The sequence below is a fragment of the Suncus etruscus genome, chromosome 10, assembly GCF_024139225.1.
Source record: "Suncus etruscus isolate mSunEtr1 chromosome 10, mSunEtr1.pri.cur, whole genome shotgun sequence".
In the NCBI taxonomy this organism is placed as follows: domain Eukaryota; kingdom Metazoa; phylum Chordata; class Mammalia; order Eulipotyphla; family Soricidae; genus Suncus; species Suncus etruscus.
Genome location: NC_064857.1, coordinates 37,501,916 through 37,518,617, shown reverse-complemented (window position 1 = coordinate 37,518,617; position 16,702 = coordinate 37,501,916). Strand labels below are relative to the sequence as shown.

At 46.1% G+C, this 16,702-nt stretch overlaps 2 protein-coding genes across 8 annotated transcripts in view; one reads left to right on the top strand and one right to left on the bottom strand.

Annotated features, from left to right (window-relative positions):
- RUSC1 (RUN and SH3 domain containing 1) overlaps positions 1 to 16,702 on the bottom strand; it is a 148,123-nt gene that overhangs the window by 54,347 nt on the left and 77,074 nt on the right. The gene's annotated exons all lie outside the window — the stretch shown is intronic.
- Positions 1 to 16,702, top strand: part of LOC126020739 (farnesyl pyrophosphate synthase-like) — a 340,408-nt gene that overhangs the window by 275,333 nt on the left and 48,373 nt on the right. For 2 of the 4 annotated variants that reach the window (XM_049782295.1, XM_049782294.1), the window contains exons 3-4: positions 14,738 to 14,754; positions 15,916 to 16,075. In XM_049782295.1, the coding sequence (XP_049638252.1) occupies positions 15,935 to 16,075 (141 nt within the window). In that variant the 5' untranslated portion in view covers positions 14,738 to 14,754; positions 15,916 to 15,934. The remainder of the gene's footprint in view (positions 1 to 14,737; positions 14,755 to 15,915; positions 16,076 to 16,702) is intronic. The other 2 variants (XM_049782296.1, XM_049782293.1) reach the window with 1 other exon arrangement.

The following is a 16,702-nucleotide window of genomic DNA, read 5'->3' as shown; positions in this document are numbered from 1 at the left end:
TTCTGAGCGCATAGCCAGGAGTAACCCCTGAGCGTCACCGGGTGTGGCCCAAAAACCAAAAAAAAAAAAAAAAAGAATGCTTTAGGTGGGTCGGGGAAGGTGGCGCTAGAGGTAAGGTGTCTGCCTTGCAAGCACTAGCGTAAGACGGACAGCGGTTGGATCCCCGGCGTCCCATATGGTCCCCCCAAGCCAGGAGCGATTTCTGAGCGCATAGCCAGGAGTAACCCCTGAGCATCAAACGGGTGTGGCCCAAAAACAAACAAACAAACAACAACAACAAAAAAAGAATGCTTTAGGTGGGGATGGAGAGATAGCACTGAAGTAGTGCATTTGCCTTGTATGCAGAAGGATGGTGGTTCTAATCCCGGCATCCCATATGGTCCCCTGAGCCTGCCAGGAGCGATTTCTGAGCATAGAGCCAGGAGTAATCCCTGAGCGCTGCCGGGTGTAACCCAAACCCTGGTGTGCTCAGGGGTTACTCCTGGCTGTGTGCTCAGAAATCACTCCTGGCAGGCTCGGGGAACATAAGGAATGCTGGGAATGGAAACTGGGGCTACCACCATGCTATCTCTCCAGCTCCTTTTGTGATATTCATAAGACGGGATATGGAAAAGCCAGTTTGTTTGAAAATGATGTATGCACGATTGTTACTCCTCTCCCCCCCAACTTCCTGCCTAGCTCACCTGTAGAGGCAGACCTGCCCACATCTGGGAGGGGTCCGTGGTTGCTAATAAAGGGGTTGCCTCAGAGGATTCAAGGGATTCAGGGAGATTCAGGGAGAAGAGACCAGTTTGAATGCAGGGCTGCTTATGGAGCAGGCTCAAAAGGTTAGCCTAGGTGGCTAGGGTCTATTTTGTTTTTTAATATCTTTATTTGGGGCGGGAGAGATAGCATACCGGTAGGGTGTTTGCCTTGCAAGCAGCCGATCCAGAAACAATGGTAGTTCAAATCCTGGCATCCCATATGGTCCCCTGTGCCAGCCAGGAGTGATTCCTGAGCAATGACCCAGGAGCCCCTGAGAACCCCCGGGTGTGGCCCCAAAACAAAACAAAATATCTTTATTTAAACACCTTGATTACCAATCTGATTGTAGTTGGGTTTCAGTCATGTAAAGAACACCCCCCTTCACCAGTGCAACATTCCCATCACCAGTGTCCCAAATCTCCCTCCTCCCCATCCCCACCCCAGCCTGTACTCGAGACAGGCTTTCTACTTCCCTCATTCATTCACATTGTTAGGATAGTTGTCAGTGGGTCTATTATTAATAAAGCTTCATGTATTCTGGAACCAGATTGCCTGTGAATCATTTCCTCGCTGCCACCCTGATGCTTTTACAACCAAGTCTACACTCACTAGAAATTATTTTTAGGAATTAGCTATTGCAATAACTGGCTTAAATTTTTATCACAATCTCACTTGCCAGTTTTATATTTATGAACACTTTGATCCATTCCCATTTACCATCCTACATGGGTCATTCATTATATATCTATAACATATATATTGGTTTTTGGGTCACACCCAGCAGCACTCAGGGGCTACTCCTGGCTCTATGCTCAGAAATCACTCCTGGCAGGCTCAGGGATGCCAGGATTCGAACCAATGACCTTCTGCATGAAAGGCAAACGCCTTACCTCCATGCTATCTCTCTGGCCCCACTATAACATATTGATCTGTCAATTATGTATGTCTGTGCATGTGTGGTGGCCACTTTAATGTTAGTCTAATGTATGTCTATGTTGTTCATAATGTCTGTTTGCATGGTACATAAAACCCTTCTACCTTCCCCTTCCCCACCTGCCATTCAGCAAAACCTTTTCCATGTTTCCCTATGCTCACCTATCCTGGAATTGTTGCTTTTCCTATTAAACCCCAATACTCTTACAGCTCAGCAACCCTTGTGCCCGGGAGCACCTCCCCACTCCTACCCACCACCTCCTCCCATACTCTTTCAACCTTATTCACTGTGGACTTCTGCTGCTTGGACAAGAATCAGATTTTTTTTTTTAGTTTTTGGGTCACACCCAGTGGTGCTCAGGGATTACTCTTGGCTCTGCACTCAGAAATCGCTCCTGGCAGGCTCGGAGAACCATATGGGATAACAGGATTCAAACCACCGTCCTTCTGTATGCAAGGCAAATGCTCTACCATTGTACTATCTCTCCAGCCCCCAGAATCGGCTTTTCAAGTGGACCCTGTCTCAGGAACTGATCTCAGCCAGTGCCTCAACCCAACAGCTTCAGGACATTTCTACTACCTCCTTGACCAACCTCACCAAATAGATCACCTCATGACCTGAAGCAGTGATCCAGATTCTACCTATCCATTAGCCCTGAATATTTGTCATAGTGTCTCCACTTAAACTTCAGTTGTTCTGAGATTGGCCATGCACCCCAAACTTTGGGTCCCATTAACAGAACCAATGAGGAAACTAGAGGCAAGGTTCATGCCTCCCTGGCATCGACTTGCTATTAGGACACGTTTTGTGACACCCTGGCACAACAAAGAGCTTAAAGAGCCCCAGGACTCTAGTGCAATACCTGACAATGACAGCCACTAAAGAAAAGAAGATGAAGGACAAAGAACCCTTTATTTTCTCCAGGACTTAGAAGAAAGGCTCTCCGGGGTTAGGCCAATTAGACTGGTCTGAAGCCTGCCATTAGTCTGTATGACCAAGTGCTTACTGGGAAAGGCTACCCTGCTCTTATCTGGGCTAAGAGCTTTTTTCCTTTTATTTCCCCAGCTTTTACTGTGCCTATGCAAAATAACCATTTTTATAAGCTCCTATTTGGGGGTTCCTGCCTCATACAGAGAACGATAGAATATGATCCATTCTGGTTTATCTCACATGTCTTCATTTTAGTAAACAGAAAGGAGGGATTTGTTATTTACACCTCGACTCTCCCCAAACAAAGCTGCCTTCCAGCCTCTTCCTTGCTCTCTTTGTTTATATTCTGATTTAACCCAAAACAAAGATCATGAACTCAATATTATAGTGCCTATCACGTTTGTCTGATTATTTTAATCAAAATTATTACTAGGATGATCTTAATAGGTCAAATGCAATTTCTGAGCACAGAGCCAGGAGAAACCCCTGAGTGCTGCCGGGTATGACCCCCCCAAAAAACAAAAACAAACAAAAAAAGAAAAGACATAGACTAAAATACTGATCATTTCTATGACTTAGAGCTGTGGAGTATGCTTGCCAGAGATACAAGCAGCTCAATTAATTGATTATTGTTAAACTTTTTCAAGGTCAGTTCAAATTCACAGTCCAGTTCCTCATCTGTCACAAAAAGTCTTGGGCATTTGAGACTTTCATGCTGGAGCGATAGCATAGTGGATAGGGCACTTACCATTAGCATCCACAAGTAAATGTGCATTACAGATTGTCTCATGTGATTTTCCAAAGAGGAAAAACTGACAGACAATAACAGGTCTTATTGCAGTCACTGCAGAGCAGAGCGGATTTTCTAAAAAAAAAAAAAAAAAAAATAATAATAATAATAATAGAACTTCGGAAATTATCACTAGTGCTATTGTTACATCTGAAACACTTTTTTTTTTTTTTTTTTTTTTGTGGTTTTTGGGTCACACCCGGCAGTGCTCAGGGGTTACTCCTGGCTCCATGCTCAGAAATTGCTCCTGGCAGGCACGGGGGACCATATGGGACGCTGGGATTCGAACCGATGACCTCTTGCATGAAAGGCAAACGCCTTACCTCCATGCTATCTCTCCAGCCCCTGAAACACTTTTTCTATGGGGCAGGTGGAAGCAAAAATTACATACCTATGTGGCCTTCCCCTTAGAAAACCTTGACTTAAAAAAACCAAAAACCTTGACTTGTCATGATGTTATTGATTCTAAGAACACCTCTAAAATAAAATACAACTTATATTCTGTTTCAAATCATTATTATGATGTAGGAAAAATTTCCCCTGAGTTCCCTGACTGTCCTGATCACCTACCCCACTTCACAATTGTGGGAACTTGTAGACCCAGTTACAGTTCAACTTTCTGTTCTGACATGGTTCTAACCTGGTCATGTTAACCCTGTAAGCTTGCACCTGCACCTTGCAAAAATGTGATTGAGCAAATGCCAGATATGATGTACTTCCTAAAGCAAATCAATCTACTGTAACTTTCTATTGTTTGAAATGCTATATACAGCTTGTAAGCTCATAGCTCGGGGCTGGCAGTTTCTGGCTTATGCTGGATTCTAGCACAGCCCCTGCATATGCTTGTAAGAAAATAAACCCCCTGCTTTTACATGAGACTGTGGTCTTGGTGTCTTTGAACAGCGCATCATTCTCCTGGACTTAACAATGAAATCCTACACATCCTATTGTAAAAATAAAATAAAATAAAAATAAAAACCAGCAAGACAAGGCTGGTTAAAGTTCGATGATCACAAAGTTTTGGAGATTCTCATCCCACCTCTTCAGCAGTGAAATCTTCAGCAGCTTATATCTTCCTTTATACTTCAATGGGACCTATAACAATGGATACAGCTGCATAAATTGTTTTTTTGGGGGGGGGTCATACCCAGCAGCACTCAGGGGTAACTCCAGGCTCTATGCTCAGAAATCGTTCCTGGCAGGCTCGGGGACCATATGGGATGCTGGGATTCGAACCACCGTCCTTCTGCATGAAAGGCAAATGCCCTACCTTCATGCTATCTCTCCGGCCCCACAGCTGCATAAATTAAATCAGGTGTTCAGCTAACTGCTTTCATCGATTTCTACTATAATGTTCTAATGCTTTTGCCCACAAAATCTCTGTAGAAGGCATTTAAATGCCATGGACTCCCTTTGTGCTCACTATAAGAATGTTTTAATAGGGCCGGGCGGTGGCGCTGGAGGTAAGGTGCCTGCCTTGCCTGCGCTAGCCTAGGATGGACCGCGGTTCGATCCCCCGGCGTCCCATATGGTCCCCCAAGAAGCCAGGAGCAACTTCTGAGTGCATAGCCAGGAGTAACCCCTGAGCGTCACAGGGTGTGGCCCAAAAACCAAAAAAAAAAAAAAAAAGAATGTTTTAATAGGGGCTGGAGCAGTGGTGCAGCGGTAGGGCGTTTGCCTTGCGTGTGGCTGCCCTGATGTGGTTCCATCCTTTGGCATCCCATATGGTTCTCCAAGCCAGGAGCGATTTCAGAGCACATAGCCAGGAGTAACCCCTAAGCGTCACCTGGTGTGGCCCAAAAACCAAAGGAAAAAAAAAAAAAGAAAAAAGAAACTTAATTTCATACTGATATGTCTGCAATAAATTTCTCATATTTTTGTTCACAGAGGTCTATGGAGTAAAAATTTGACCACCCGGGCTGGAGTGATAGCACAGCAGCAGGTCATTTGCCTTGCAATAGTTTTGGCATCCCCGATGGTCTCTCAAGCCTGCCAGAGCAATTTCTGAGCACAGAGCCAGGAGTAACCCCTGAGCACTGTGGATGTGGCCCCCCTAAAATACAAACAAAAACAAAAAGTTGGACACCCTAGATACTCATTACAGAGCTCTATATTCCAAACTCTTATTACAGTGCTCGTCATTAAAATGTCTTAATAGGGGGCTGGCAAGGTGGCGCTAGAGGTAAGGTGTCTGCCTTGCAATTTCTGAGCGCTTAGCCAGGAGTAACCCCTGAGCATCAAATGGGTGTGGCCAGAAAAAAAAAAAGAATGTCTTAATAGGGGCCAGAGAGATAGGATGGGTAAGGCGTTTGCCTTTCATGCAGGTCATTGGTTCAAATCCCAGCGTCCCATCTGGTTCTCCATGCCTGCAAGGGGCTATTTCTGAGCAGATAGCCAGGAGTAATCCCTGAGCACTGTGGATGTGGCCCCCCAAAAAACAAACAAAAACAGAATGTTGGACACCCTAGATACACATTACAGAGCTCTATACTCCAAACTCTTATTACAGTGCTCATCATAAGAATGTCTTAATACATCTGGCTTCCGGTTTTCTCTTTGATTCTGGAGACCAGCTCTTGCCAGGTATGGGGTTTGGGGAGGCCCCATACCAGAGCCTTTCTCCCTAGCCTGGGGAGTGCTGGGAGGCTTGGCAGGCCCCCAGCCGTCTTTGTCTTTTTCCCCTGACTCCAGGCCTTCCCTGAGTGCCAGCTCAGATGGCCAGAAGTGGGTTCAGGTGGACTCTTAATGGTCCTCAGGTTCCCCCCTCCCTCCGTACTCCAGGGGGGAGGTGCACGGGGAGGAGGGCGGGCAGACATCTGGCTTCCGATTTTGTCCTTGATTCTGGAGACCAGCTCTTGCCAGGTATAGGGTTTTTCTCCTCTGGACTTTAGTTTTTCCCTGGGCACCAATCTAGGTGAACTCTACAGGGGTCAACAGACTTTCCCCCTATCTCTCCCTAAACTAATGGTAATGCGCTCTGGGAGGAGGGCAGGCTGTTCTAGCACTGATTTATATTGGGACAGTCAGTGGAAATTTTTTTCTTTGTGTTCATATTGATAGTATTGTGTGCATATATTCTATATATCCATAATATCCATCTTGTATTGAGACCTTGATACTGCCCTACAAAGCTCATTTCTAATATTTTACTGCCTCAGTCCCAACCCTTACTTCCCCCCATCCTCCCATGTAGGTGCAGCTAATGACATGAAGCTCACCACATAGAATGATAAGTGCAGTTAGAGAAATAACTACACTGAAAACTATCATAACAATGTGAATGAATGAGGGAAAAAGAAAGCCTGTCTCAAGTACAGGTGTGGGTGGGGTGGGGAGTAGGTAGATCTGGGAAATTGGTGGTGGGAATCCTGCACTGGTGAAGGGGGGTGTTCTTTACATGACTGTAATCATACAACTACAATTATATTTGTAATCACGATGTTTAAATAAAGATAATAATAAAAAAAAGAATGTCTTAATAACGGGTTGGCGAGGTGGCACTAGAGGTAAGGTGTCTGTCTTGCAAGCGCTAGCCAAGGAAGGACCACGGTTCGATCCCCCGGTGTCCCGTATGGTCCCCCCAAGCCAGAGGCGATTTCTGAGCACTTAGCCAGGAGTAACCCCTGAGCATCAAACAGGTATGGCCCCCCCCCAAAAAAAACCAAAAAAAAATGAATGTCTTAATAAAAAATGTGGGGGGTGGAGCAGTGGCATAAATGGTAAGGTGTCTGCCTTGCCCGCACTAGCCTAGGACGGACTGTCGTTCAATTCCCCGCATCCTATATGGTCCCCCAAGCCAGGAGCGATTTCTGAGAGCATAGCCAGGAGTAACCTCTGAGCATCACTGGGTGTGGCCCAAAAACTAAAAATAAAAGAATTTCTTAACAAATTAATGTCTTTTTTTTTTTAATTTTGGGTGGTCACACCTGGCAGCGTTCAGGGACTACTCCTGATTCTATGCTCAGAAATCACTCCTGGCAGGCTCAGAGGACCATATGGGATGCTGGGATTCGAACCACTGTCCTTCTGCATGCAAGGCAAATGCCCTATAGCCATGTTACCTCTCCGGCCCCACAAATTACTGTCTTTTTTTTTTTTTTTTGGTTTTTGGGCCACACCCGGTGACGCTCAGAGGTTACTCCTGGCTATGCGCTTAGAAGTCGCTCCTGGCTTGGGGGACCATAATGGGACGCCGGGGGATCGAACCGTGGTCCGTCCAAGGATAGCGCAGGCAAGGCAGGCACCTTACCTCTAGCGCCACCGCCCGGCCCACAAATTACTGTCTTAACAAATCATTTTCCTTTTATTTTTTGTTTGGTTTTGGTTTTTGGGTCATACCCGGTGGCGCTCAATGATTACTCCTGGCTCTGTGCTCAGAAGTTGTTCCTGGCAGGCTTGGGGGACTATATGGGACGCTGGGATTCAAACTAGGGTCCTTCCTTTGTTGGCTGCATGCAAGACAAATGCCTTTTTGCTGTGCTATTGTTCCAGCCCCTTAACAAATCATTTTAAAATTAATTATGTCTTCAAAAATGGTCTAATGTTTTTGTCCATAGATATCTATGGAAAAGGGATTTAAATGTTTTAGACTATTTTTTTTGGGGGGGGGGTCATACCTGGCGGCACTCAGAGGTTACTCCTGGCTCTGCACTCAGAAATTGTTGTTAGCAGACTTGGGGGATCATATGAGCTGCTGGGGATCAAACAAGGGTCAGTTCCAAGTCGGCCGTGTGCAAGGCAAATGCCCTATTGCTGTGCTATCTCTTTGTCCCCTAGATGCTCTAGACTCTTACTATAGTGCTCATTATGAGAAAGTTTTGGAAACATATTTTCAATTTTATTATGTCTGCAATAATGTCCTAATCTGTTTGTTCACAGTATCCTAAAGGAAAGGAACTTGGATGCTCTAAACCCATAATACGATGCTCTAAATCTAGACGCTTGTTAAGGTGTTCAATATAAAATTATTTAGAAAATTTTGGATAAAGGTTTTGTGACATGCTTAAGACTGGATTTGAAGGAGCTGGAGTGATAGTAGAGCAGTAGGGTGTTTGCCTTGCATGCGGCTGACCCGGGACAGACCTGGGTTTGACCCCCAACGTTCCATATGGTTCCCTGAGCCTGCCAGAAGAGATTTCTGAGCGCAGAGCCAAGATATCCTCTGAGCACTGCTGGGTATGGCCCCAAAACATAAACAAACAAAAATAAGCTGATTGTTTTGAGAATGATATACTATCTAACTAATGACACTTTTACAGCTAAATCTACCCTCGTCAGCAATAATTACAAGAAATTTAAAATTTTCCTCTCCTCCTTACCTGTGGGTTTCCTATTTATGAAGTGCTTTGACCTGTTCCTGTGGGTCAGTTTTACAGCTATAACTTATTGAACAATATGTTGATCTGTATTGTGTGTGTGTGTGTGTGTGTGTGTGTTATGTCCATCTTTGTTGCATCACCTTCCCCCTCTCCTGCTTCTCTACAAAATCTTTTCTATGGTTACCCTATGTTCACTTATCCAGAAATTTTTGCCCACCCTACTAATCCCTTTTATTTCTATAGGTCTATACCCCTTTAGATCTGGAGCACCGTCCCACGTCCCCCCTTTCCACTTATCAACTCCGTGAACTGCCACCCATGACCTGATTTGGCAGTTTGACTAGGTCTTGGCTCAAGGACCTCTTGGCCCATGACTGCAGCCAGCCACCTCCCTGTTATCTACAGATCATTCACCTGTAGGCTGAAGCAGTAATCCGGATTCTGTCCCCTCAGAATTATTCGAAAGACATAAGGGGGATATGTATATTTCTTTAGGTGTATTTCTTTACTATGTAGATTATTTCTTTCTCTTTCTTTTTTTCTTCTTTCATTCTTCTTTTTTTCTCAGTTTGGTCTTTATTATTATTATTATTATTATTATTATTATTATTATTATTATTCTCAATGGAAAACAAAACCAAACCCTAAATTGGAGTTGCCAACAAGGTAGTAAGCGATGATACAGAAAACATTCCTGGCCACATTCTAACACACAACTGCCCACATTCTAACATTTAACTATCTGAAAGTGGTAAACAGAGTTAACTAGTCTATGTTGGATCAATTTTGAATCTTTTTGTAAAAGACGGGTTAAAGTTAGCCAGTAGACATAAAGCATCAAGATTTTCTGGTAAAATTCTTCAGACGGGGCCCGGAGAGATAGCACAGCGATGTTTGCCTTGCAAGCAGCCGATCCAGGACCTAAGGTGGTTGGTTCGAATCCTGGTGTCCCATATGGTCCCCCGTGCCTGCCAGGAACTATTTCTGAGCAGACAGCCAGGAGTAACCCCTGAGCACCGCCGGGTGTGGTCCCCCCCCCCAAAAAAAATTCTTCAGACGAAGGCTAAAGTGTTAGTGCTAGTGGTAAGGCATCTATCTACCTTGCTTGCACTAGTCTAGGACGGACCACAGTTTGATCCCCCGGCGTCCCATATGGTCCCCTAAGCCAGGAGCAATTTCTGAGCGCATAGCCAGGAGTAACCACTGAGCATCATCAGCTGTGGCCCCCAAAACCAACCAAACAAAAAAATTCTTCAGACAGAATTACAAATTTGCATTTGAGCAAGAAAAGACCGTGGAGGAGAGGTTTGAAGTGGGAATATAGCTCACCGGTAGAACACACGCACCAAATGTTCTATCCCTGATGCTACTAAATGAGTGAGAGAAAGAGAGCGAGCAAGAGAGATGGGGGAGGTAAAATAGATGGCTATCAACTGGTGTCATTTCTACATTCCTGTTCTAATGGTTTTTCATATTTTTCAGAAGCATTACCACAAATACCCTTTCATATTAATCTATCCTCTCTCCCTTTCCCAATAAATAAAAGGGACATCAGGGGCCAGAAAGATAGCACAGCAGTAGGGCATTTGCTTTGCACACGGCTGACCCAGGACGGACCTTGGTTCAATCCCCAGCATCCCATACGGTCCCCCAAGCCAGGAGTGATTTCTGAGCACATAGCCAGGAGTAACCCTTGAGTGTCACAAAGTGTGGGCCCGCCCCCCCCCAAAAATAAATAAAATGAAGTCAATACTGTCTCATGCCACTTGGGAATCTAACAGCCTGGAGTCGGCAGGAGGCCTGGACAACCTGCTACACTAGCTGAGGAAGGAGAGGATCACATGAAGAATCACATGAGGATCACCTGGATCACAGGAAGGATCACGGAGAAGACCACACAGCTCTCTGTAGTTTTAACAAATACAAACAAGGAACAAGGTGCTTGGGCAGATGTGTTTGAATTCCTAGTGGGCAACTTCACTAACTAAATTGCTAGTGATAAATAATAATAAAAGCTTCCAAGTGTGCTGCCTTCTGGAAAGGGTCCACTCTGCAGTCCAAGGTTTTGGAAAGCATTTTTGCCACAGGGTAGCATGCCTAAGACAAGGACTGTAGTTAGGAAGCTGAGGTTTTTTTTTTTTTTTTTTTTTTTTGGTTTTTGGGTCATACCTGGCAGTGCTCGCGGGTTATTCCTGGCTCCAGGCTCAGAAATTGCTCCTGGCAGGCACGGTGGGGGGCGGGGGGGGGACCATATGGGATGCCGGGATTTGAACTGATGACCTCCTGCATGAAAGGCAAATGCCTTACCTCCATGCTATCTCTCCGGCCCCAAGAAACTGAGTTTTGAAAGGTAAAGGTGCCATTGGAAATCTGGGCAGAGGAAGTTCAGGCAGGTGCCGAGAACAATGAGTACAGATCTAAGACACAGGACATGATACTGGCATGTGGGGAACAGGGTATCTAGCTAACCCACTAGGTCCCCAGGGAAAGAAGACAATGGCAATATTGTAGCCTCCAACAAGTCTCTAGATTTCACTTTCAAGTGTATTTGTTTTTTTTTTGTTTTGTTTTGTTTTTGTTTTTCAGGCCACACCCGTTTGATGCTCAGGAGTTACTCCTGGCTAAGCTCTCAGAAATTGCCCCTGGCTTGGGGGGACCATGTGAGACGCAGGGGGATCAAACCGCGGTCCTTCCTTGGCTAGCGCTTGCAAGGCAGACGCCTTACCTCTAGCACCACCTCGCCAGCTCCCAAGTGTATTTGTTTTCCAGACTTCAACAAGGCTGCCTCAAGAAGATCTGCATTCTTTTTTTGGTTTTTGAGCCTCCCCGGGTGATGCACAGGGGTCACTCCTATGAGCTCAGATATCGCTCCTGGCTTGGGGAACCATATGATAGGGATGCCAGGATCGAAACCGAGGTCCATCCTAGGTTAGCGAGTGCAAGACACACGCACCCCACCACTTGAGCCACCAGCTTTGTGATGTGAAATAATGGTAAAGGAAACCTAAGAGAACAGTGCCTATAATGGGGAAGATCCAATATGACCAGCAACTTTGACACGAATTTTGTGTGTGTGTGTGTGTGTGAAGGTTCCTTGTTACCACTCTCAGGTTTAAGGCCATTTGGGTGCACATCACTGATATAGTACTGCTTCAGCATTTCTCTGACATCTGAGGAGTGACCCATATCTTCAAAACTTTCACTGGAATCTGCTCCAGCTTGTTTTAGCAGAACCTCCTCTCCACCAGGATTCTCATTAAGAAAGTGGGTGACATCGTAGACACACCTGTGAATCACCAGCCATATCTCCTTCGTGGAGTTGAGTCTTGCCATCTCATTCAAGCAATAGTAGTTGATGGGTTTCTCAACTTGACAAATCACATTGTGGCCACTGGCTTCCTGAACCGCTTTTGGGCCCAAGACTTCTTCACTGCTCTATTATGTATATTTCTTTATGTGTATTTCATTATTGAATGCAGTATTGCCCTATTGGAGTTGTTCAGTAGAAAATACTAGGGAGGGGCTAGAAGATAGCATGGAGGTAAGGTGTTTGCCTTTCACGCAGAAGGACAGTGGTTCGAATCCCAGCATCCCATATGGTCCCCTGTGGCTGCCAGGGGCGATTTCTGAGCATAGAGCCAGGATTAACTCCTTAGTGCTGCTGGGTGTGACCCAAAAACCAAAAACCAGAAACCAAAAAAGAAAACATTAGGGAATATGTGTATTTCTTTATATGTGTTTCCTGAGGAACAAGGTTGTTAGTAGACCTATGTATTGGAGGTTATTAAGCATGACATTAAGTGAGGGTGATACTACTACTTAGCCATAGCCCGCTGGTGCCCCAATAGTACCTTGTGGCATTATCCTTTTCCATTTTATCTAGGTCCAATAAAATGGGACAATCTTAATTCCTGTCCCTAATTGATAGTTTATATGTTAGAGGTGAGCTTTTATCCTAAACATTTGTCACATTGATTTAACTTAGGCTTCAATTGTTCTGAGATCAGCCATACACCCCTGAACTTTGGGTCTTGTCATTGGAACCGGCACGAGCACACCAGGCAATGACTTATAATCAAGGCAGGCTTCCATGCTACCCTGGCACTGGCTTGTACCGGGGCAGGTGGCTTCCAGGCCACCCTGATGACAACATAGAACTAACAACATGAAACTGTTTCCATGTCACAAAACACTGATGTTGAAAGGGAACCAAGACATGCTTTGTGATGCCCTGACAACATAGAACCTGTGAAAAACTCAAGAACTTCAATTACTACAATAACAACTCTGAGGAGAACATTTCCTGGAACCTAGAGAAAAGACTCTCTGGGGTTAGGTGATCTTAGACTATCTGAAACCTGCAATTGGTAATGTGATCAGATGCTTTCTGGGAAAGTACATCCTGTTCTTAGGTTAAAAGTTTTTTCTTCTTTACTTCCCCAGCTTTTACTGTGCCTATGCAAAATGCAGCCATCTTTTTAGCTTCTCTATAGGTGTTCCTGCTTATTGCAGGAACAAATAACACAGTATATCCTGGTTTATCTCATATATCTGCATTTTAGTGAACACACAAGGGGGAGTTGTTGGCTAACCGATCGTCACCCTAATCAAAGATGGCTTCTTTTTTACTAATCTAAATTTTCTTCTTTACTATCTAAATCAAGGGTCTCAAACTCGCAGCCCGCGGGCCGTTTGCGGCCCTCCGTACAACATTTTGTGGCCCAGCCCTAGAGGAATCTTTTTTTTTGTTTTGTTTTGTTTTGTTTTGTTTTAGTTGTTTGGGTCACACCCCCCAATGTTCAAGGCTTACTACTGACTTTGCACTCAAGGATCCCCCCGACCTTGCCTCCTGCGGCCCCCAGGTAAATTGAGTTTGATTCTAAATCCTATCTGAGTGGGAAGAACCTCTCTCCCCCATCCTGTTATCCACCCGTGGGGGTGGTCCTATTTTTCTCACTAAAGACTGCTCTCTCTTCACGTGGTGGAAAGATCTCCAGATCTGTTTAATTTCTCCATCTTGGTTTCAATCATTTTCTAAGGTGGCACTATTCCAGACTTACTTTCTTTTTTTTTTTCAGGATTGGGGTGTGAGGACTTATCTACACCTGAGATTGAACCCAGGTCAGTTGCATAAGTCACTATACGGATAGTGATTTACCTACTATTCTATCTCTTTAGCTGCTTCTTGTGAATTCACGAGAGTATTACTGGGTGTGGCCTCCATAAAAACAAAACAAAAACTAGGTGTGTCTGGACTACTCAAAACTTTCTCTTGGGTCACAGTGATAGTACAGTGTATAGGGTGCTCGCCTTTCACTTGGCCAACCTGGGCTTCATCCTAGAAATCCGTTTTTTGTTTTTGTTTTTTTGGCCACACCAATTGACACTCAGGAGTTACTCCTGGCTAGAAGTCGATCCTGGCTTGGGAGACTGTATGGGACACGGGATCAAACCCAGGTTCATCCTGGGTCAGCCGCGTATAAGGCGGCTTCAAGAAAGCCAACTGCTGGCTCAGAGAAGCTTCCAGGTCAAACAAAGCATAAAGATCTAAATCTAGCACATTTCTTGGCTTTCTCTTCATGCCATGCTGCCTAGCAGAAAGATGATGCAAATCCAGGTGTGCAGGAGAGTGACAACACGCGTGAGAGTGTGCAGCATTTCCAGCCCGGGATGGGTCCCCATTTGCACCTCCAGTGGCGCGCTACACCCCGGCTCACGCTCGGTTCACTCGGCCTTTCTCCAAATCCTGGGTGCCGCTCCTTATTGGCTGCCTGGAACAGGTAAGGTCGACCGAGGCGGCGCAGCCAATCAGAGGCCAAGAAGCCTACTAAGCCTCGCCCACCAAGCACTGTTAATTTTCTCACGCCTCGTCGCCCCGCGGCATGCTGGGGGTTGTAGTCCATAGGGATCTTTCCTGTCGTTAATGTGGGGAGAGCGAGAACTACTCGACCCAGAAGGCCGAGCGCCGAAGGTTGTGCATTTTTTTGCTCCACCTGGCGGGGCATTGGTGCCCCCCGCGGAGCTGCGCCCTGGAACAGGTGAGAGTGGCCGCGAACTTGACCTGGGGCTCAGCCGGGTCTGCAGACCTGCCTGGTTTCCTCGTCTTGCGTGTGTGCGTGAAAGAGACATGATGCTCAGGATGCCAGGATTTCATGGTACACAAAAGCCTCTAGACTTAGTTCTCCTTTTTTATGATTCTTTTGGTTTTGGAGTCACCCTCTGGGGTGACTACTGGCTCAGTGCTCAGAAATCACTCCTGGCTTGGGGGACCCTCGGGGACGCCAGGAATCGAACCGTGGTCTGTCCTGGATCAGCCACTTGCAAGGCAAATGCCTACCACTTGCGCCACTGCTCCGGGATCCTCCTTACTTACTGCCTGGTTCATCTTTCTACCTCCCAGAGCATGTTTTATTTTTAGGAAATGTGATATAAAGGCTATTGCAGGCCTCACTTGTGAGGTTTTTAAAACTCTGGACTATTCTAGATGCACACCAAGGAAATCTAATGAGTGGCAATCCCTCTGGTTCCCTGAAGAAAGAGTTGAGGAGTGATAAGAGGAGAAAAGTTTGATGTAATTTTTTGTTTGTTTTGTTTTGTTTTTTGGGCCACACCCGGCGGTGCTCAGGGGTTACTCCTGGCTGTCTGCTCAGAAATAGCTCCTGGCAGGCACGGGGGACCATATGGGACGCCAGGATTCGAACCAACCACCTTAGGTCCAGGATCGGCTGTGTGCAAGGCAAACGGCGCTGTACTCTCTCCCGCCCGAGTTTGATGATATTTTAAGCAGAGCGGCATACTTTGTATTTGTAGTCCCTTGCATTTCCTTTGGTCTGTAAAACCTCTCCCCCTGCAGAAGAGGGCTGGGTATTGTAGCTCCAAAGGCAGAGAGAAGTTGGAGCTGCCCCTGTGCATCTGCACGGTGCCCCCTCCCTAGGCCACCCCCCAGGATGCCCCTGTCCTGCTGGCTGAGGTCTGTAGGGGTCTTCTTGCCACTAGCCCCTTACTGGGAATCCCGAGAGAGGTGTCTCAGACTCCTGCGGCGGCCCTCCCTAGGGCACGGGTGCTCAGTGCCGGGGGCCTGGCACACTGTCCGCTGGTGCCAGGCGTGGACAAGGAGCCTTGGTGAGTGTGGGGGAGTGAGGGGTTCTGGGGAGGGTTGCATTGGCCCGTTTCTTCTGACTTGTCCCCTCTCTCTTCAGATCACTTCCCTCTTCCAGAATGAATGGAGGCAAGAATTCAGATGCAGTTAGCCAAGAGAAGCAGGAATTCCTCCAGTACTTCCCTGAGATTGTTAAGTTGCTGACAGAAGATGACCTGGACCACCCCGAGATAGGAGATGTGATCACCCGTCTCAAGGAGGTGAGGCCACGGGACGTAGGTGGGGTGCAGTGACTATAGGAGCAGCTTTCATGGGATGGTCTTTGGGGGAGCTTGGGCCACCTCTTGGACTTCCTGACTTCCTGTTCTTCCTTGTGGTTCCAGTGAACCCCGAAACAGCTGGGCTTGGGGATGGAGGCTCCTGGGGTAAAGACTTGACCCTTGCTTTCTTTTTTTTTTTTTTTAAAGCAGTTTATTTATTGATTGATTGGTTTTTGGGCCATACTCGGCATCACTCTGGTGTTACTCCTGGCTTTGCGCTCAGAAATCGCTTCTGGCAGGCAAGGGGGACCATATGGGACGCTGGGAATCTAACTGAGGTCTGTCCTGGGTTGGCCGTGTGCGAGGCAAATGCCCTACCGCTGTGCTACCGCTCTGGCTCCAGACCCTTGGTTTCTTGAGGAAGAGAAGTTGGGGGTCCAGAAATCATGAGGGATCCCCTTGGCCAGGACTGTGCATTACCGGTGTCACCTCAGAGACCCCATAAGGAACTACTACCAGTGATCTTACTACCAGGAAGCCTAGTTTTGATTCTTTTGGAGAAACAAGTAAAAGTTTTACTTTTTTTTTTTTTTTTTTTGGTTTTTGGTTTTTGGGTCACACCCGGCG